At 46.0% G+C, this 20,996-nt stretch overlaps 1 protein-coding gene across 1 annotated transcript; it reads right to left on the reverse strand.

Moving 5' to 3' along the window:
- Positions 1 to 843: 843 nt before the first annotated feature.
- On the reverse strand, positions 844 to 8,753 carry ACP6 (acid phosphatase 6, lysophosphatidic). The gene is made up of 10 exons (XM_058799995.1): positions 8,543 to 8,753; positions 7,042 to 7,173; positions 6,819 to 6,949; positions 6,087 to 6,166; positions 5,246 to 5,357; positions 3,673 to 3,805; positions 2,832 to 2,935; positions 1,582 to 1,677; positions 1,219 to 1,384; positions 844 to 1,104 (listed from the first exon to the last, which is right to left on the reverse strand). Exons 1-10 carry the CDS (start codon positions 8,732 to 8,734, stop codon positions 979 to 981), a joined length of 1,272 nt encoding a protein of 423 aa, XP_058655978.1. The 5' UTR covers positions 8,735 to 8,753; the 3' UTR covers positions 844 to 978.
- Between the last annotated feature and the right edge of the window lie 12,243 nt (positions 8,754 to 20,996).

Raw genomic sequence — 20,996 nt, forward strand, 5'->3', positions numbered from 1 at the left:
CCCTGAAAGTGTTTAAGACCAGGTAGGATGGAACTTTGAGCTGCTCAAGTGGATGGCATCCCTGCCCATGGCAGGGGGTTGGGACTATATGATCTTTAAGGTCCCTTCCAACCCAAACCATTCTGGTTTTATGACTTTGGCAACATTGTGATTCTTACAGGAAAAGCTGTCATCTCAGCCAGAAGTAGTGCTGTTGGTTAGTGCTGTATTCCTATTTCAGCAAGGGCAAAATAGGTCACTGCTGCCCAAAGCTGAAGTCGATAGCAGCTCCCCAGACTTCCTTGTTTAAAGCACATTGAGCAGAGTTCACCAAGATTGTGTGTTCTTGTACTTGGCCCACTGTGGTTGTTCTGCATGTTCATGGCAGAATTTCCATAATTAGAGGAGTGCAGGGAAGAGGTTTGGAGGCTTGCTGTCCCTTTGGAGATGTTTCCTGTGCACGAAAATGCCCTCAAGAAGATGGGGTAGCTAAATGCTGTGCAATTAGGGAGGCTCATCTATCTGCAGAAAGCAACCCTCCAAAATGCCAAAAGAAAGGGAAAGGCACAATGGCTTCTGCAGTTTACCAAACATAAAATCAATGTTATGTCAAAGCTTTCGAGGCTGGTAGCACAGAGCAAGCTGGGCTTCATCCCACAGTCCCAGCATATGAGGAAGAGGCATGTTTTGTCAATATTCCTGATACAGATGGGCAATTTTAAATGGTCTGTTCTCACCCTCGCTGTTTTCAGCCTCTCCCTGCTTTTGTGTGGTCACCTCAGAAGTAAACTCGAGCCATTCTGTCACGTGGCTTCTTTCAGCCTGCTGCTAACAGTGTAAAGTGACATTGTGCCACCCTGTGTCTGGTAGGAAAATGTCCCCTCATCTAAAATACATTTGCAATAGAGAAGGCTAGCAAGGACATAAAGAAAAATAGTCGAAGATTGTGACAATAAATTGTGACTAACTTTAATTTATAACTAATTATGAGTTAGTTTTTCAACTCCTGTCCACTTTGCAGCACAGGCTGCTGTACTTCTCTGGAGTGAGTGAGTACCGTGAAATAACTTCCAGAAATTCTTCGAGTGGGCAGAGACCTGTTTTACAGCCTTTCACCACTTTCTCCTGCAAGGCAAAGAGACAGAATCACAGATGTTGTGCACTGCCAAAGCCCTTTTTTGCTGCACGGTGGAACCACAAGCCCAAGATTTGCAGGAGGGACGTGCCATGGGATCTCACCTCTCCCTGGTAGGTCATGCGCACAAACCACTCCTTGGTGCGCCGGTGCTGGTACAGTTCCAGGGCCACATCAGCAGCATAAGGTGGCCACTTGTTATCAAAGGTGCCCAGTGCCAGCAGGAGAGGAATAAGAGTGGAGTCATGAGAAGCGTAGAGGAAGAGCTTTCTGGAAAAAAAAAAACAGGAAAAGACAGACCTGGAATGTCAGTTGTGTTCCTCCATGGATAGGCAGTAGCACTCCTGCTTTTTTAGCAGGTGAGCACTCCTTTTAATCCCACACATTCAATGTCTTTCTGAACCAGTTTTTCACAGTGCCATCAAGTTAGAATTTATAATGATTAGAGGACGAGTTCTGTGCTGTACCTGGCCTTTTCAGCTGGATTTGAGGGATTTACTGCTGCTTTAATGTTCTTCTCCAAAGTATTGAGCAGGAGGCCAATGCTCATCTGAAGCATTTCTCTAGAAAAGAAGCAGAAATAAATTTACTAGTTTTAAAACTTTCACACAATTACACATGAAAACTTGAGAACCTGCTTTTCTCTTATGATTTGATCACCTGCACTGAGTGTAGCTGAGAACTATTAAATGCAATTAATATGGCCAGTTTTTAGTTCATCTGTTGTGCAGTCACCACTCTAATGTGACTGCAGAATGGGAGAAGAGATGTCTTAACAATAGTCTCATGAGGTGTGGCCATGTAAATGACAATCTAGAAACTCTTTGATTGTTCTCTAGGCTGTTTTGTTTCCCTGGTATGGTTTTTGAGTAATCTAGGGAAGATGACTGCTGCAAAACAGCAGCTGAAGTGGTTGGGGTCTTTGAGGAGGGGCAGGATTCAAGAAAGTGGCTGTTACATTTAAAAAGTAGAGATTATACAATATCTGGTGGGAAGAAACTCCCTCTACCTAATGAATACATCAGTGGAAATGGAAGATGTGTGTGACTAACTCTCCTGGGTGTTGTGGCAATGGGGTAAATCAGTCTTTCATTACCTGAGATCTCTAATACATGGTAAAGAAAAGACAGTCCTGTACTACCACCTGAGAAGAGCCAGTGAATGTGGCAGCTGCAAATGAATCTGAAAGGAAAATGACTGCTAGGCTAGCAACTCAGCCAGCCTTTACAAACAACTGTGGAGGAGGTAATTAGCTGCACGTAGCAGCAGATTCTCTCTGCATGTAGTTACATGTGTGCAGGGCCTGGCATCACTTTTTCCGCTAGCGCCAGCGCTTCTCAGCCAAGCTGTGCAGGTGCCATCCCTGGGAAAAGCTTCCCAGGCTGGAATTTGGACTGTACTTGTGCAACTGCAAGGGCAGCCTCAGGGCATGGGCTGGAAGCATCTCCTCTTTGCTTCTGCTTTTGCCACTGGTTCACTTAAACCTCGGTGGCAACTGAGGCCTTCACTGCCTACCTCAGCGTGCAGTCCTTTTTCCTAGGGCTCAAGGTGCTGAACTTTACCTTGAGATGGCTGAGGCACAAAACTCATGGGTGGGCTCTGGTGGGGGAATGCAGCAGATGGGAAAGCATTTCTGTCTGCTGAAGTAAGCTGCTTTAGCACATCCACCCTAGGTAAGACAGCCACTGAGGCCAGAGGCATGGACACAGGCAATCACCTGGAACAAGTGTCTCCCAGAACAAAAAGCATGGAGTCAACACATCGGCGTTCCACCGTCGGCTGGAAGTTCTTCAGCGCAGGGAAGCTTGGCATATTGTGTGCCTGGAAGAAGGAAAGAAGCAGAGTGGTAGGGTTTGACCCTTTCTGAACCCAGCCTGAAGACACATGGAGGGCTGCCCACAGAAAACAGCTGCCTGTGTCACACCATTTGTACTACAGTATTGTACTACGATACTCATGAGGATTTTTAGGATGGTTTTAAACATACAGACTTGCTCTATGCACCAAAAGGACGGATGTTTGTTCTTTAGGATCCAATTCCATGGGGAGTGTAACACATTGAGCCATTTCAGCTGGCAGACCAGTTATCATTAGCTCCAGCAAAAAAGAGGCACTAAGGAGGGGTAGAAATGTGTCCAGCTTCCTTCCAGCAGCAGTCTGGCTCACAGGCAGTGTGCTGGAACTGGCATTAAGATGACTGTTAGGTGCTGAGTGCCAGAAAAGGGAAAGCACTTTATAATGGGGAAGCAAGGCCCAATGTCTCTATTAGCTCTACATTACACTTGAAAGAAATACTTAGAGGTCTGGAGGCTTGCTGTCCCTGGATTTCAAGGTAAGAACAAAAATACTGGAGACAAGTCTTCATCCATCCCACAGCAAGGGTGACCCCACAACCCCTTTTTCTAAAGGCCATGCTATTTCTAGAAGCATTCTGGGTTGCATAGAAAGCTGCTGGAGTGCACATTAGTATCTGTGGGTGCTGGCACTGTGATTTCCTCCATGTACATGGTAAGGGGATGTTTCTTTCTGTGATAGTGCGACAGAAAGGCTCAGCTCACCTGCTCAGCAGAAATGTTATCGAGGAGGACAAAAAAATCCAGAGACTCATCATCATTAATGCACATACTCTTCTTAATTTTTGCCAAGTCATCACAGATGCCTGGCTGGTGCATAGCATTCTCTGACTTATTCCTGTAAAGGAATTAAGAAAACCAAAAATTTTTCACACACCAGGCTTTCTATCTTTTGTTTTTCTCATCACCCAGCCCAGTGGAGTTCTCCCACATGAGTGAGGGGTAGAAGAGAAGCACTGCAGCATATTGAGGGATTCCTGATGTTGGGATTCTGAGCTGCAGAAAGGACAGATGCTGTATCCAGATTTCAAGGATCAGAGCTGGCTCTCTGCTCTCCCAAAGGCAGGAGGAAAAATTAAGATGAGATGTGAACACCCCAGAAGTGCCACCCCATAAGCAAGGGCTGTATATCAGCTAACAGATCTGGTCATACTGCAACAGTACAGGTCTGTGTCTTCTTTCATGAGGCCTTTAACTGTCTCATGAAAGAAGCAGCTTTAAACTGATTGCTGTATGGTGTGGGAAATGGGAAACACCTAGATACTCGCTTGTAGCTTAAATCCAACTTTTGCTTTGTTGGAAGCCATTTGCATCTTTATGCTGCTTTAAATTCTATTTTAAAAAATTTAGTTGAGAATATCCGTGCTGGCCATTGTAGTCCTTAGGTAGCTTGCAAGCTGAGGCAGTGCTTAGTGCAGCTCAAAACATCTACCTTGATATGGTCACAAAAGGTGCAGTTGGTGGGCAGAGGGGGGCAGGGAGCAGCAGACCCTGCACTTGACTCCTTTTTTACAGGACAGGTGGTTTACTCAAGGAGGCTGAATATGCTGCTTCTAGGGACTGTCACCTCACCACTGTCTAGACCAATCCTTTGCTGCAGAGTCAAACACTGCACAGTGAGCTCTTGCAACTGAATTCTGACAGCTCTTGAATTTTGGGCAAAAACATGCTAATGTACAATCCAGCCAAAGTGTAATATATCTGCCTCTCTTTTTCATTTTCTGCCCTGTGCCCCAACCTGGCACAGGCATTTCAGAGAACTTGAGTCCACAAACATGAGTGTTCTATGTAGGATCTTCCTTATTTCACTTCATTAGCCTTCATTAAATGTGTCAAGGCTGAGTATATTTCAGTTTCTTCAAGGTATGAATGTGATGGGAGTGCTGAAATAACCCCCAAACCAGAAGCTGAATATAAAAAGGAGGCCCAATATGTTCACACTTGAAAGGCTTGTTAAGACATGTAGATGACATTAATTCTGCCCTGCAGCAATGCTACAGACTAGCTGTACATTAGCTAGTAATGAATGTTTGCTAGACACAGACTAAATTAAACTGGTCTTTCAAGGAAAAGTCCCTATTTTATCTTCTTCTGCTGCCACTGCCTGGTGTATAATTCCGCTTACCAAGTATTTTATATGACTAGCTAACCATTCCCAAAGAACAGTAAGTGGTAGGGGAAGAAATTGGGAAATGGGAAGAAAATGTGCTGTTGTAAATGACTACTGGTGAAACAAAACAGCAGTGAAATCATATGGGGAGATATTGCTGGCAATTACCTGGTCATGTCTTTCAGGCGCCGGCAGTTCTGGTAATTGGGGTAGAGTATTTCAGTGCATGCTTCATCAGTGACAATGACTGGAACTTCAAGAGTAACTTTGGAACAAGGATCTGTGGAACAAGAAGGAAGTTTCTGTGATCAGTAGTGCATCTGTGTTTCTTTAGACTGCTTTATAATCACTCCTGCAGTCTTTGTGCTCAAGTCCAGTGTTATCAACTTGCAATTTCCCTTGAGCTATCTATCACCTGCAACACAAGCCACTGTACTTGTTGCTGTGCATTTATTTCCACAGGGATGCCTGCTGCGCACCTTGCAAAGCTTCCCACTTCTGTGTTCATTTTTCTTAATGCCAAAAATTAGTGTCTGTGTCATGAAGTGTAAGGAGCTCTGGTAAGTCACTTCTACTTGTTAGTGGAACTGAATGTGGAAGGAGCAGATGTGAGATCTTTAAAATGCAGAGCGTATTTTTAGAACAAGTAGTTACCAACTGCAGGATACAGGTGAAAGTTACTCCAGATACTGAACTTGTATCCAAGACTCTTGGGTTTCCCTGAGAAACCTTTTTCTGATGTGTGAACTTTTTGCCTTCTTGATTTTGAAGAGGGTTAACACTAACCTCCTCAGCAGGTCTGAAAGAGCAGCAGAAAGATACGCAAGGAGAGGGAACAAGTGACAAGGTGGTAAAGAACTACAGGACCAGGAGAACTGAGGAAGGGAGCCAAGTGCAAAGAACCGAGGAAGAAGTAACAACTAGGAGCCAGAGAGAGTTAGGATACAGAAGGTGTGAGCATCTAGGGAAGACTAAGCAAGAAGAGGCACTACTCAGAGGTCTCCCCAACCTTCTTTCTGCTCTTGGTACAGCCCAGCTAGCACGCAGCGTGTGGACTCCAGATTCCGGACAATATTAGTGGAACGGATGCTGAAAGAGAGAAAGCAGTTTGTGAGGCAGCACTTTCTCCTTCATGTTAACATGGCTGCAGCGGGGAGGTCTTGCTGGAACTGAGGATTCCACCATGGCTTTGGAAATCTGTGGTAGGACTCATCTTTTGTCACTATAGATATCTTAGGTAGACACCTATAATCTGAACTGCCCTTTAACTGCTTGTCAGAGATAGTGGAGATAAACTGGCACTTCTCTGGTGTGATTTTTTTTTTTTATCTCATCCTAAGCCAGATGCTCTCAGCATTACTGATGTGAGCAGCAGGGGTTGCTTCATCTCACTGAACTTCAGCTGTTTGCAGTGAGTTAAAGAGTGCTCCAGAAATGCCTGTTTCTCTTTGTGGTGTTATGCTCACCACGAAAGTGCATAACAGCACTGCCAGTGGCTCAGCCTAGGTGAGATGAATCTGTCCCTGGCATCACTCTCAGGATTGCTGGGCAATTGAATGCTTTGTGTCATGGGTAATTTCTAGTGCCAGGCTCTGCAGGCTAAGCAAAGATGAAGGCCCAGGGGGGCCAGACAGTTTGCTGTGGGGTGAAGAAGGATATGCTATCAAGTGTTCCCTAGCACAAGGCTACTGGTTAAGAAGCAAGAAGATAGGAAGGTCCAGGAGGGAACTGAGAGACTCACAAGACTTCAGCAGACTTAAATATTGGTGAAAGAAACTGGACTTCTTCCATATAGTTTCTCCTCAGCCGTTGCCCCAGGGTGTACATCTGCTTCATCCCCACACAGGTCAGCTGTCCTGCGGCTGCACCACCCTAAGAGCCAAGAGAAGGAGAGGCTCCAGTGGACCATAGAAATAAAAAAGTCTACAGAGGAAAGAGGAATCCACCAGCAAATACACTCTTACCTTAAAAACAGTCTTACAGTATTCCTCATCCAAGAGCGAGGGAGGTTGAGGTCCTCCATTTAAGTCTGTCACCATGTACTCAAACTTAGTCCTAGGAGGTACATCCAAAAGAGTGGGTTGCCATTCCACCCGCTTCAAAACAAACAAACAAACAAACTGCTTCAGTGGAAAAGTTACAAGGGCATTAAACCAAGGACTTTTAAGAGCATTAAACTAAAGCTGGAGTGTGCTGGCTTGCCAACAACACAACACGGAGACAAAGGGATCTCTTTACACAGCTCATAGAGAAATGAGAGCAGTGCTACTCTCTGGATTTGCAGATGTGATGTGCAGGAAATGCAGCACTTGCTTTACTTCCCTTACAGGAGAAGAATCTGTAGGAAATCACAATTGCTGCTCTTTGTTACACATCTGAAAGCTGCTACAGGAAACTACCTGAGCTAACCCCTGCTGCCTCCCCAGGCCACCTCAGTGGAAGCTGGGGAAGCCAGATCCCTTGTGCTAGCACTGAGGCAGGAGCCACACCTTTGCTGAGCACCTGTTCTGAGGTGCACAACTTGGCCTTGGAGTAAAGTCCGGGGATGCCCATCCCTGTATCCTGCCCCTGAGGGCTTCCTGTAGTTGCAGCAATTGTTCCCTCTGCTGTCATCTGTCCCACTAATGTGCTATTGCTGTTCCACTTTAAAGAATCACAGAATTAATTAGGTTGGATGAGACCTCTGAGATCATCAAGCCCAACCTGTGACTGAACACCATTGTGTCAACCAGGCCTCAGTGCCACTTCCAGTCTTTCCTTAAACACCTCCAGGGACAGGCAACTCCTACAGCTCCCTGGGCAGCCCATTCCAATGTCTAATCCCCCTCTTGGTAAAGAAATTCCTCCTAATGTCCAACCTGAACCTCCTGGGGCACAGATTAAAGACTGTCTCCTCTCATCCTGCTGGGAGAAAAGACTGACCATAACTGGCTACCACTTCTTTTCAAGGAGTTGTAGAGAGTGATAAGGTCACCCCTAAGCTTCCTCTTTTCCGGACCAAGCACCCCCAGCTCCCTCGGTGGCTTCTCCTAACACTTGTACTCCAGACCCTTCCCAGGTCCGTGGCCTTTCTCTGGCATCGCTCCAGCACTCCTCACTGTCCTTCCTGAACTGAGGCACCCAGAACTGGACAGGGACGATCCCTGCCCTGCTCCTGCTGCCGGCCAGGATGGCACTGGCCTCCTCGGCCACCTGGGCACATCGGGCTCACTTCAGTCGCTGTCAAGCAGCACCCCCCGGCCTTTTTCCACTGGGCAGCTGTCCAGCCACTCGCGGCACGCGGTGCAAGCTCCCAATTCCCATTCTTTCCCCTCGGACATTACTCTCGGTACCGCTTTCGGAGGGGGAATAAACGGCAAACCAGCAGGCTGCCGGCAGCGAGGCAGGGGCTCAGCAGCAGGCACGGCTCGGGCTCGGGGCACCTCCGCACCGCCCGTGCCCCGACCCGTCCCGTCCCGAGCTCACCGGCTCTATCCCCGGGATCGGCCGCAGCGGGGTGCGCGCCCCGTGCCGGAACAGGACCTGCACCAGCCTCAGCTCCAGGTACCGCCGCCGCCCGGCCTCGCTGTCGCTCCACTCGGCGGCAGCCGCCGCCCGGCGCCGCTGCGTCCAGGCAGCCAGGCCGCCCAGCACGCACAGCCGGAGCCCCCAGCCCATGGCGGCCCCGCCGGCCCGGCCGCCCGCACCGCGGGGAACAGTGGGAAGGGCAGTCCCCGGCCGAGCCCCGCCTGGAAACGGCCGCGGACGAGGACCAGGCGGGGACTGCGGCTCCCGGCGGGCGCCGCGCAGGGGAACGTTGCGGCGCTGGGCGGCACGGCCGTCGCCCGCGGCAGCCGGTGTTCGCGTGCCTGCGCTCGCCGCCGGCTTTTCGTTACCTTCCCTGGGGACTCGCGCGGTGCCAGTGTGCCCAGTAACCCCGCGTAGCGTTCCAGGCGCGGGGAACAGTGGCTGGAAGGTGGCCCGCTGTTACAGGGGCGCCGGTCACAGGTGTGAAAAACGCCAGTCACTTGTTTTCAAAAATTTAAAAAAGTTTAATAGTAATAAAATGGTTAAAAAGTAGTAACACAATTAGAGTAATAACAATCTGGGTAAACTCATTCAGGACAATATGAGACAATAAAAACAAAGAGTTAAGGATGTCCGGGTACCTTTTTCTGGGCATCACGAGCCCGAAAAAGGACACATGTTAACAAAGGATTAACCATTAAAAGCAATAGCCTGTTGCATATTCATACACTTCATACATGATGCATAAATTCCATTCAAATACAGGATTCTGTCTGGTCATCGTCAACTTCTTCCTCCGAATCCTAACAGCGCCTTCGAGCCTTCAGTTAGTTTCTTCTGATAAGAGGGCAACAAATTCCTTTTCTCTGAAACATTTAGGTGTCCTGTGGCTGCTATCTCGCTGCAAGTCCTTTCTTTTAAACAAAGCATCTTACATAGCATAGTTTCTATTTTAACAATTTTTATAACCTAAAACTGTATTTAACACAGTACTTAAGAGAATTAATACAGCATTACTTTCTAACACAACACATATAATATTCATTTTAATATTTGTGAAAAGCCAATGATAAAATACACACATTTTTCACAGAGGGATTGAACTGAACCAGGTGTGCCCAGGTGGCCAAGGAGACCAATGGCACCCTGGCCTGGAGCAGGAGTAGCATGGCCAGAAGGAGCGGGGCAGGGATTGTCCCTCTGTACACGAACGCTGTGTCCAGTTCTGGGCTCTCACTTCGGAAAAGGCCTTGAGGGGCTGGAGCGAGTCAGGGGAAGGGTCTGGAGCGCGAGTGCTGTGAGGGAGCTGGGGGTGTTGAGTCTGGAGAGAAGGAGGCTCAGGGGGGACCTCCCTGCTCTACAGCCCCCCGAAAGCACGGTGTGCCCAGGGAGGTTTGGCCTCTGCCTTGAGCTGTGCCGGGGAGTTCAGGTTGGACATTCAGAGGAATTTCTTCACACAAAAGGTGATTAGATGTTGTAGACTTCTTTTATGAAAAATCCTTTCTTTAGGATTTTTCCTCCTAAGAAGCTGAGAGGCTTCAAGAACAAAATGTAAACATTGATTATCTGCTGCAGTGGAATGGAACAGGTGGATCTGTGATTGCCCGTGTTAGATGTTTGTAATTAATGGCCAATCACAGTGAGCTGGCTTGGACACAGATTCCGACACAGACCCTTTGTTATCATTCTTTCTTTTTCTATTCTTAGCTAGCCTTCTGATGAAATCCTTTCTTCTACTCTTTTTAGTATAGTTTTAATGTAATATATATCATAAAATAATAAATCAAGCCTTCTGAAACATAGAGTCAGATCCTCATCTCTTCCCTCACCCAAAAACCCCTGTGAACACCGTCACAATTAGATATTGGAATGGGGTGCCCAGGGAGGTGCTGGAGTCATAATCCCTGGAGGTGTTTCAGGGAGCAGGGCAAGGGTGAAGGAGAAAGAGGAGGGAGAGGATGGTGACCTGCACCAAGGCCAGAGGGAGGAGCTGCTGCAGGTGGTGTGAGGCTGGCACAGACACCAGGACGTGCAGAGCAGGGATTTTGGTCATCTCGTGTCTCTCAAAGCCCTGCAGTCCTGAAAGGGTTGCCTGAGTTTTCTGAGCTTGAGAGTACGTGAAACACAGAGGCACAACAAAAGCAGAGAGAGAAGGGGAAAAAATATTTCAGAAGCCAAGGAAATAACAAATGAAGGAATCAAGCCTGAATTTTGTGTTGCAAGAGGGTGAGAGGTCAGGAATGCTGAAGGGAGAGGGAACAGGAAAAATTAGTTAAGAGGCAGAGGGAGGGAGGGTGGAAGAGAGATAGAGGTGATGTGATAGAATTGAGCAGGGAGAGAGGCTCACACTGAATTTATTTGTATTTCCACTCAAATGTTACCCAGGAAGAAAACTCCAGTTCCTGTGAAGCTGTGAAGCCTGGGACTGCAGGGTCTCTCCTGGGTGGCCCTGGCTGCTGCCAAGCAGCATTACTGGTGAGATATATTTTAGAGTACACCATGCCACAGCAGGTGCCTGCAATTAGAGGAGAGATCTCCAAAATAGCAGGCGGCTGTCAATTTTTTAGCAAATGGTGTTGCCCTGATTTTTTTCCTTTGTCCAACTGTGTAGAAATTTATTCTAAGATGCACCATCTTTACAGAAACATTTTCAAAGGACCTGTTATTTTTACCCTTCTGTTGCTTTTTGTGACCAGATGAGGAGCAGAAGGCTAATCCAATGGCCACCAGGGGTGAAATTTTTTTCACTGAAGGAAAGTAATGAGCTCTAATGAACAAACAAGTTTCAGGAAACTTTCCACTCTGAAAGCAGAGTGCAAATTTCCTCCTGGTTGGAATTTAACCAAAATGCAATGATTGCTGTCATTGCGAAATATTAGATTGCTATCATTTGCCTTTTACCGTGCTGCAAAAATGTTTCACACCTCAGAACACTCTGGTTTTATAGGTTTGCATTTACATCTTCCTTTTTTTGAAGAGGAAACTGAGTCACAGTGAGCTTTGTAGTTTGACCAAGTCACACAGTCATTGTGTGGCTGACATATTGATAAGGTGTGAGGCCAATTAGCATGATTAGGTTTTTTTGTTCCACATGTGGATTGAAATTAAATAATGCTTAAAAAAAGAAATAATTTACCTAATGAGTTGGTGTGGTTTATGGTTTTTCAGACTAAGTGAACACCTTGTCCCTGAACAAAGGTAAAGGATGGCCAGGTTGGATGGGGCTCTGAGATACCTGGTCTAGTTGGAGGTGTCCCTGCCCATGGGGGGTTTGGAAATGGATGATTTTCAAGGTGCCCTTCCAACTCAAACCATTCTATCATTCTATGAGAGATCTTTAACTCCTTATGGCGTGAATCAGAGGTTTACCATAAAATGTTTGTATGGTAGAGGCACTAATAGCATTTGAATGTCCTTTAGGGAGTTGGGTTTATTTCCCCCTGATTTATAGGGGTCAGAAAATAGACATGTTGCCCTGACTTCTTTGGTTCCTTTCCCAAGTGCATTTTGCTCAGCGAGGAAAGTGAACTGGAAATGTTCTCCCACAGCTCTTCACCACACGGGCTGCAGCTGGGCTGGGAGCCTGCCTGCTGGAGAAAGGTGGCTTAACCAGCCTGGTGTGAGTGCCCAAAGTGGGCCACAAGCAGCTCCTGCCAAGCTCGATATCTCTGTGTGCCAGCCTTGTTTTGGGGCAGCTCCGCCTCTGGGTGGAGGACGGGCTGCTCTGCTGTAGCACAAAGTGTTTTCCTGCCCTTCCAAAAAGCTTCTTCCACGCCAAAATGTTCCCATGGCTGGTTTTTTGAGTGCAGTGAAGGTGCTTTCACTCAGGTCCCTTGAAGGGATCACTGAAATCTCAAATGCAATATGGGCAGGAGTTTGTGCAGGATTCATGTTCAGGATCACAGGCTGCAGCATCCTGCAGCCAAAAGAGCTTTCTCCATTCCCAACTCTGGAGCTAATGGTGGTGTCTCTGTGTCCTGCAAGGACTGCTGACCACAGTGGCTATTATAAACCAGTCAGTCTGGGCTTGGAAGCTGTATTGCCTTCACAAAGGGCTGAACTTTATAAATAAATTGTTTGAGTGTGCTGTGCAGCTTCCTGTGGAGCTGTATCTCTCTTGTCTCCTCCAGTCTGTCTGTTGTGGTGAACCTTGTAGGCAGCTGCTTTGTGAGCAAGGCGCCTGGGGAAATGGAAGGAATGTTTCCACTCCTAAAGTCTGTGATCCTTTGGGGTGGATTTGGCAAAAATAAACCCCTAAATGCCACCACAGACCGAGCCCTCCCTGCAAGGCACCATTCGTGGTACACTGTACAGATCTGAAGCATCTTGTCTCATTTTCTGCATGCTTTCACATCAGTGCTTTACCTTCCAGCAGTGAAATGATGTGTGTCGATACACAGAGGTCATAATTCAATTTCTGAATTCCTGCAGGTTTTGTGGGAGAGTCCTGGAAGTCAGACTTGTCATATTTAGGGCTGGCATTGTGAGGGGATTTTTGGAGATTTTCTTTTATGTGTTTTAGAAACAGGTCATCAGACAGCTGGTGGTTGGTAGTTTCCTGCCTCTTTTACCTGGGAAGATGTGGCTTTCCCTCACTTTTCTTTGTCATTTCCAGGCTTGGGCATTTGGTCATTGTCTGTGTGGCAGTGGCAGAGCTGGAAGCTGGCTGTGTGCTGGCGATGGCCCGACTGTGCCAAGGTTCAGCCCCTGCCCAGTAACCCAGAGCAGAAGATGCACTCCCTGCCTTATGTTTTTCTTTTGTTCCCACTTTGTCATCCTAAACTGGATGATGCCTGCAGCCATCTGCTGCATTTGGTAGTGTGCGGCATCACGCCGACTCAATTATGCGCCGCTCTGGCAGAACAGCGGGCTGGTTTTCTCTTCAGCTTTGAGAGAGTGTTTTTCCCTTGCACAGGAAGGCTGGGGGAAGTAGGAGCCTCCAGAAGCAAGCTGGATAAGCTGTTCCCAGCCATGTCAGGTGGACTCTCCGTGCCTGTGCAGTCCAGGTGTGGTGGGAGAGCTGCCAGTCTGTCACCGTGCCCGAGATGCTGCATCCTGGGACTCGCTGCTCTGATGCCGTGGCAGATGTACTCCCCTGTGGCAGCACTTAACCATTTGGCACTTCTAACCTTTATCACCTCATTTACTTTTCGTGGATATATATCAAACCAAGGGTATTTCTATTAGACCAAATGTTTTGGGATGAGGTGAAATTAAAAAGGAGATGGTGTAAGTGTAAATTACATTTGCTGCTTTTCAAAACAGCCAGGAGAGAAGGGCTGCCAAGAGATGATGTTGAGCCTTACAGACTCCTAGCAAAGTTGTTTTGTCATGCTTTCATACTCAGAGAGAAGTGACAATGCAGGAGGATTTATATGTGTGATTCAGCCTGTGACATCAGTCTTCTTCCTGTGGTGGGCAGAGGAGACATAACCGAAATCTGGGTTGAAATGTTGGTGGTTTGGGTTTTTTTCCTTCTTTTTTTTCTTTTTCTTCCTTTTTTTTCCTGCAGGTATAGAATAAGTTTTGAGACTGCAGGACTGTTTCATGTTTTCTTCTTCAGTTTCCCTGCAGGTAGCGGACTTCATGGGTTTCGACATGCAGCCACTCATGTTTGCTGTTTGAATCCTTCTGGGCTGTCCATAGTGCCCTGATCCTTTTTCCCCTTCAGGGAATTCTCCTCTTCATTACATGAGGATAGGGGTCAGATCAAGTGGTGGGGAGCTAGAAAACAGGGACTTGTGCTATTTAAATTTAACACATTTCTGGCCCCACCAGCTGTTCCATGCGTGTTATTTTCAGAAGGGCAATAATCCACAGGAGGTCAAGAGGGTGGAATTGTGCGAATATATGGGGTGGAGGAAATCAAGACACTTGGGAGCACCCAGGCCTTGTCATGACAGAGAGTCTGGAACCCAGATGATTCTGGCCGGGAGAACTCAAGGAGAGTTCTCAAAGTGCTGCTTGCATGGCTAGGAAAGGCTGCTCAGCTGGGTGTTTGTTAGCTGTTTTCAAGAGTCATCTGTGTTTACACTGCTGGCAGGACCACCTGTTCTTTTTTTTGAGCAATAATATGTGTGTGTGTGTAAATATATATTGCTGCATTTCTGCATTTATTTTTAGCCCTTTCTAAAAACCCCTGACAGGTTTGAAAGATGCTGTGGATTGTGAATGGTGCCTGGCGGCATTGCTCACATTGATGGTTGTCAGAATTCCCATGCCAAATCTCTGCTTTGAAAGGTTTATAACTCATCATCTATTCTTGATCCTGCAGCTCTCATACCCTGGAAAAAATAAAGTAAAATAAAATAAAATAACAAAAAAAAAAGGAACTTTTTTAAAAATAGCATTTTCCTCTGCAGGTTTGTGGAAATCAGACTTGTTGGTTTAACCAAGAGCTTTTTCAAAGCAGACATTGAGTCTTGTCACTTTATTTTTCAGCACCTAATTGCAAATGTGTGGCAAGTCTCTTTAATGTGTTTCATGTGGTCAAATGGAGAAGCTGTTTTGCATATCAGGCTGATACAGGCACTGAATGGTGTAAAATTTCAGGGAGCCAACAGTGGTTAGCTCCCCACCACCAGCTCTGAGGAAGCATAAAACCAACTGAATTATGGCAGAGTTTGGGCAATCTCCACATCTGGGGTGACACCAGTTGCAGAATCACAGGGTGAATGCTCCTCTTATCAAGAACTAGCAGAGACATGAGACATACTGTGTTTTTTTTACATTCATAAATAAAGGACATGCATTTAGCTATTTTGTGCAATCAGCCAGAGAAATCCAGCACTAAGCAGCAGTTGATAATTTTAAGAAATACATAGTTATCACTTATTAATTTCATGGTCCGTAGTTTGGAAGCGTCTCCCATCCATGCAGCGCACAGCAGGTTGCAGTTGTTAATCTGCACCATTCCCAGGTGAAATCCTACACACATCCTGATGAGTCCTGGTGCCCACCCAGAAGAGAGGATGTTGGGAGGGGATTTAACAGAGTGCCCTGGTACTGCTGAGAACCCATGGCAGAACAGGCAACAGCACACAGGAACCTGAGTCGTACAACAGTGCTAGAAGACGTGAACTGCATCTCTTCTGAGGATTTTCCCAGGTTTGGAAAGCTGTTGGAATGTTGGCTGCAGACAGTACATTTGTATGCAGGCAGTAGGCACTAATTCAGAACACGAAGGTAATGAACTTGAAAATGGGTCCTGACACACGGTGAGGAACGTGGAGGGAGCACTGGGAACTTGAGCTGAATCAAAGTCAGGCTAATTTCTCATGCAGCATTCAGCAGGCCGTTCAAACTCAGATTATCTTTTGGCAGATGGGAATAGCACTTATTCCCTGTCTCTGCAGGAAGGCTGTGAGGTAGCAAAAGTACATGCAGAAGGCTTTGTATGTGCAAGAGCTCAGCTGTTTTTTCACACTGTATTAGTAGCTGTTTGAGTGACAGGTACAACCTTTCCTTCAGGTCTTTTCTGACAGCTCTGGACCCTGATGGTTATGAAAACACTGCTATTACAAAATGGAAATAGTTGTGTTGCTTTTGTGCATGTTGCATGGGTACACACACAGTGTTGCTGAAGACACAGAGTTTAAACTCTTTTATCCTGATTTGTCTTCTCCAACAACTGATTTTTCTGAAGACACAAAGGTTTTTTATTCTGGCTCCCCTGTACATTTATTGCCTCTCTCAGGTCACGGCACTCCTGTGGGCTCTCACCACCTCTTTAGTGGGAGGCAGGGTTCACTATATTTTTTCAGATGGGAATTTCAGGCAGGCAAAGCCAAAGATGACTGGCCTGTTGTCAGACATAAAACTTGTTGGAGTAGGAACCTGAGGGCACTCTCCAAATTTCCAGGCCGGTGCCTGAGCTGCGTGTCCAGGCTCAGTGTTATCTTTTGCTGCTGTTCTGATCCCATCTGTCTGTCAGCTGTACCAGCCAGTGCTCTGTGGGTATTTATGCTGCTGCCAGTTCTCATGTCTCAGTTGGGAGTCATTTAATGTGGGTGACTGACATTCCTGGAGAGGAAGAATTTGAACTATCCCAGACAATGGTATGGCTGACATAGTTTTTGTCGTAAGATTATGTTTTAGTATTAATTTTAAGGATTGTTGACACACATGAGTTTTTCTTGGCCTTCAGGGTCTGTGGTTTCAGCCATAAAATGGGATCAGAGGCACAACAGCCTTGGTGTTGGAGTTTAATATCCTTCTCTTGTAAAATAATATAATACATGGGAGGAGAAACATGTTTTAAAATTTCCAGTGATGGTGAGATTTTAAGAAAGAGGCAGCACCACATTTTTCATGATACATTTGGCATTTTTGAAGAAAGATTCCTGGTAAAACCTGACTGCAAGTCAACAGAGTCAACACCTGAGTCAGAGAAGGGAAAGGGGCATGTCTCCCTCAGTAAAAACCTTGATTGCGTGTTCTCTTACTCTCAATTACCCTAATTTGAAGTGGGTAGCTAATGAATATTGCTAAATGGCTTGAAACAAACAGCAGCACTGTGGACAAAAAATAGTCATTATGAGCTGCAGTGTATCAACCACAGTGAATTTTTCACAGGTTTGTAGGTTTTAATGCTGGGGTGACTGCTCTGGCTGTTTGCTTAGTGTAGGGGAGAGGACCTTACCCAATAATTTACAACAGGGCCAGTAACTTCTTGGTACCACTGCACACCTCTTCAAATCCCATCACAATAATTAGACTGTGATCACATCCCTAGACTGTGCTTTGCAACTGTTAATTAAAATATTACTTCTCATTGTAAGAGTGCTTCTGCTGGAAGAGCAGTCAGCTATCAGAAATGTTGTTACTTTTTGCTTTGGAGTGTGCCATGTGTGCACTAGGGCAGGAAAAGGGATAAAGTATCTCATGTTTTTTCCTCTGATGATCTGGAGCTCTCAGGTACCTCACTGTGACGTGCTTGAGTGGTCAGAGATATCCATCAGGAATCAGTGAGGATTATTCCAAGTTCTCTTTCATTTAATGAATGCCTTTGTTGTTGATTTAGGACTGAGTACTTTAATGAACTTTTCAGAAAGTCCTCAAATTTGGCATTTCTCTGGAAATGTCAGAGATTAATCTCGTGAAGCTAGAAATAGGGAGAGCAAAGTGTAATTATATCCTAAGAAAATACAAGGCCACAGAGGGAAAAAATAATCCAAAACTTCATTTCAGAGGAAAAAAAAAAACAGGTGAGAAAAGAGTTCTCATGATCTGCAAGGGTGGAAAAAAAATGAATTGAACTGAATGGGAAAAACTAATGTGAATTGGAAAAAATGCATTTTTCTGTGAATATGGAGCAAAGATTGTGGTAATTTGTGCTATGTATGTCTGCCTAAGTGTTTTCTTGAGTCTGGGCTGAAGTGGAAGAAAAGCAAGGTGGGAAAGAAAACATGGCTTCACTGGACTACATGATTTTGCAATGTCTAATTTTGGACACTTGTTTCTGAAAAGCCTTGCCTGTAGCCTGGCACACATTGAACTGGTTTTGTCAGAAGCACTTTTCAACCTCAAACTTTGTTCCCAGGCTGAAGAGCTGGCACGGCATTTACTCCAAAACCCAAACAAATAGCAGCAAGTTTGTGACCTCAGGCTTGCCTCTTGCTGCTAATCTGATTCCTTTTAAGGGTAGCTGGTGGTTAACATGATTTCTAGTGAAATCCTGCTTGCAGCTGAATATCAGAGTGCTGGGTTTTGCTGGGGCTGTTGGTAAAAATGTCATGGCCACACACCCATATCCAGTTTCTAGGAAAATCTTCCAATGTGTCTTTTGCATTCTTTATATTGTCATATGGCTGACCATCACTGACATGCCTTCCTAAGATTATGTTCATGTCCAATAAGAGCATGAAATTTAACTCTCTCATGGGTCCCTACCAGTTCATTTTGGCCCCATCTGCTTTACCCCTTCCTGTCTAAAACAACTTTAGCATAAAGAGGAGCTCTTGCAAATGAATAGTGAGTCACAAACCACGATTCTGAGTAATCCCTGAGCATCTCCCCACTGTGATCCAGCCCCAAGAGGTGGAGATGTCCTCTCAAAAAATAGCAGGGGTCTGCAGCAGACTCGGTCTGGCTCCTGCAAACGCTGCAGTGAGGTTGTTTTTCTTGCCTGTCATGTGGCAGCCAAACAGAGTTTGCAATACAGAAATGAAAAGAGAAACAACTGCCTAATCTTCTAATAAAATGGAGCCACCTCGAGGGAGGAGAGTGGCTTAATGTAGCAGTCCTACAGGCCTCAGTCAGGGAATGATTTTAAAGGAATATGTAAATATTGCAGCTTTTCTGCATTTTGCTTCCTGACTTGCTCTGGGGGAATACTTTCTTCCAATGTGTGTGGAATGATTGCTTTTATTCCCCAGAGAGCAGCGGGTTTGTGTTAATGGGTTGGCTGTGAAGCCTGGCAGGTTAGAGGGCAGGGGAGGAGGTTTTCTGCTGGTGCTGCAGTGTGTTCATGGAATCATAGAACCACGGAATCATAGAATATGTTGGGTTGTTAGGGACCCATCAGGCTCATCAAATCCAGCTCCTGGCCCTGAGCAGGACACCCAAAGAATCACATCATTGTCCAAACACTTCTTGAACTCTTGGCTTGGTGTTGTAAGCACCATTTCCACCAGGCAGTACGTCACAGTTCTCTTAGGTGTTTGCTGTTACTAATCTAAATGCATTTAATTGTCCTTAAAATGTCTTTTGGTGAGTATTTATTGCATAAAGTCTCCAGTGGAAGTGTGTTGTTTGGTTTGTGATTGGCTGCACAGCACTGGATTGGTTACACAATATTGTTTGTGCTTCCTGAGGGCTGAAGGAACACAGAGCTGCCTCTGGGGTGGATATTGGCCCATATGAATTTAAAATTTGGTTTCCTTGACTGACATTTACTTTCTGAGAACTCTGTTGCCCGTCAAACTCAATTGCTCAAAGGTCTGTGGGAAACCAGTGGTGGTATGTGAATGTGGCCTCAGCAAATTCATTTTTAAAAATGTGAACCAATGTTCACTGCAGGAAAAATGAAGCATTTCTGCATTATTTGGCTGCAGTGAGTCTTACAAGCTCATTTGATCCTCCTTCTTTTTCTGTCATCAGATTTTCATGACAAAGTTATATATGCATGGTATTAGAATTCCCGAGCTCCCCAGAAAGATCTTTAATCATCTAGACCATATAAGCAACGAACACTTCAGGCAAAAGCAAAGCTATTAATTTTGCACTTCAAAGTCAGAGCTTTTCCCCCCACAAAGTGTATCTTATAGAGCTGCCACTCTCCATCCTCATTCTCAGTCTATCCATACCTCTGGTGCCCCGCTAACCTGAACCACTGAAATTTTCTTTATTCACCAATGTGTGCAGAACCTGCCATCAGGGAGGAGCTGCTGGATTCCCTCAGGGGCACTCACTCTGCTGAGAGCATCCCCTGGGAGCAGCAGAGGGCTGTGTTGCCCCAGCAGTGGGCTGTGTTGCCTTGTGCCTGTGTTAGCCCCAGGCTTCCCAGGAGGCAGCGGTGCCAGCAGGGAGGCTGCTCTGGAGAACCTGCCATTGCTGTGTGCCAGGCTCCCTGCAACGCTACGCTGCCTTCCTGAGCTCTGAATTTCTGCCTTCCTTGTACTTTGGCCATTTGCAGTCCAGTCAAGCATGGGCTCATTCCTCTGAACACACAGTGCTTTTGTTCTTTGGGGTTTGGGTCTTCCTAATTCCTTGGCCTCAGTGATGTTTCATGGAAAAGTGTTGGAAGGGGGATTGTGCAGGCTGTCGTGTTCTTACCTATCCCTTCTAACAGTCTGAAACTTATCAGCACTGAATTTGCTTGAGTATTGTCTTGCCCACATATTCTGGAAGAGGAAACAACTTGCTTGACCCATGTCCTCTAGATCAGCCATTACTTTTATTCCTCTCCCTCAATTTCTCCTTCAAATTTCCCTTAGCCTGCTCTGGTGTCTCACTGTGCTGTTCATGGAGAAGAACTCAAAGGCATGACCTTGTCTCAGTTCAATACTTTATTAGTTTTGGCATTCTATGTATTTTTAAATATAGGTTTTCCTTTTATAGGATTAAGTATTTCTGCTTTAAAGGCTAGTTGAAACACGTTCCTCTGTCTTCCTATCTCAGGCTCAGCAGCTGATCAGCACAAGTCTGTAGATCAGAACTGACTTCTGGCTCCTTCAGACATCAGCTGGAGGAGGAAATGGTTTGAGGTGTGCTGACCAAGGAGGTAACTGGGGTTGGCATTTCTGTCAAATGTTGGTTCCAGCTGTTGCTGGAGAATTCACAGTTCTGAGAGTCTGAGCAGTCCCAGCAGGTAGATTTGGAGAAAAGAGGGGCAAGAACAGAATGAAAAGCTCTTGTGTTTCCTCTTTTCTCCCTCTCAGAGCATTGTCTATGTAATGCTGCCATTTAAAGA

This window comes from Ammospiza caudacuta, chromosome 2 (genome assembly GCF_027887145.1).
Source record: "Ammospiza caudacuta isolate bAmmCau1 chromosome 2, bAmmCau1.pri, whole genome shotgun sequence".
NCBI lineage: Eukaryota > Metazoa > Chordata > Aves > Passeriformes > Passerellidae > Ammospiza > Ammospiza caudacuta.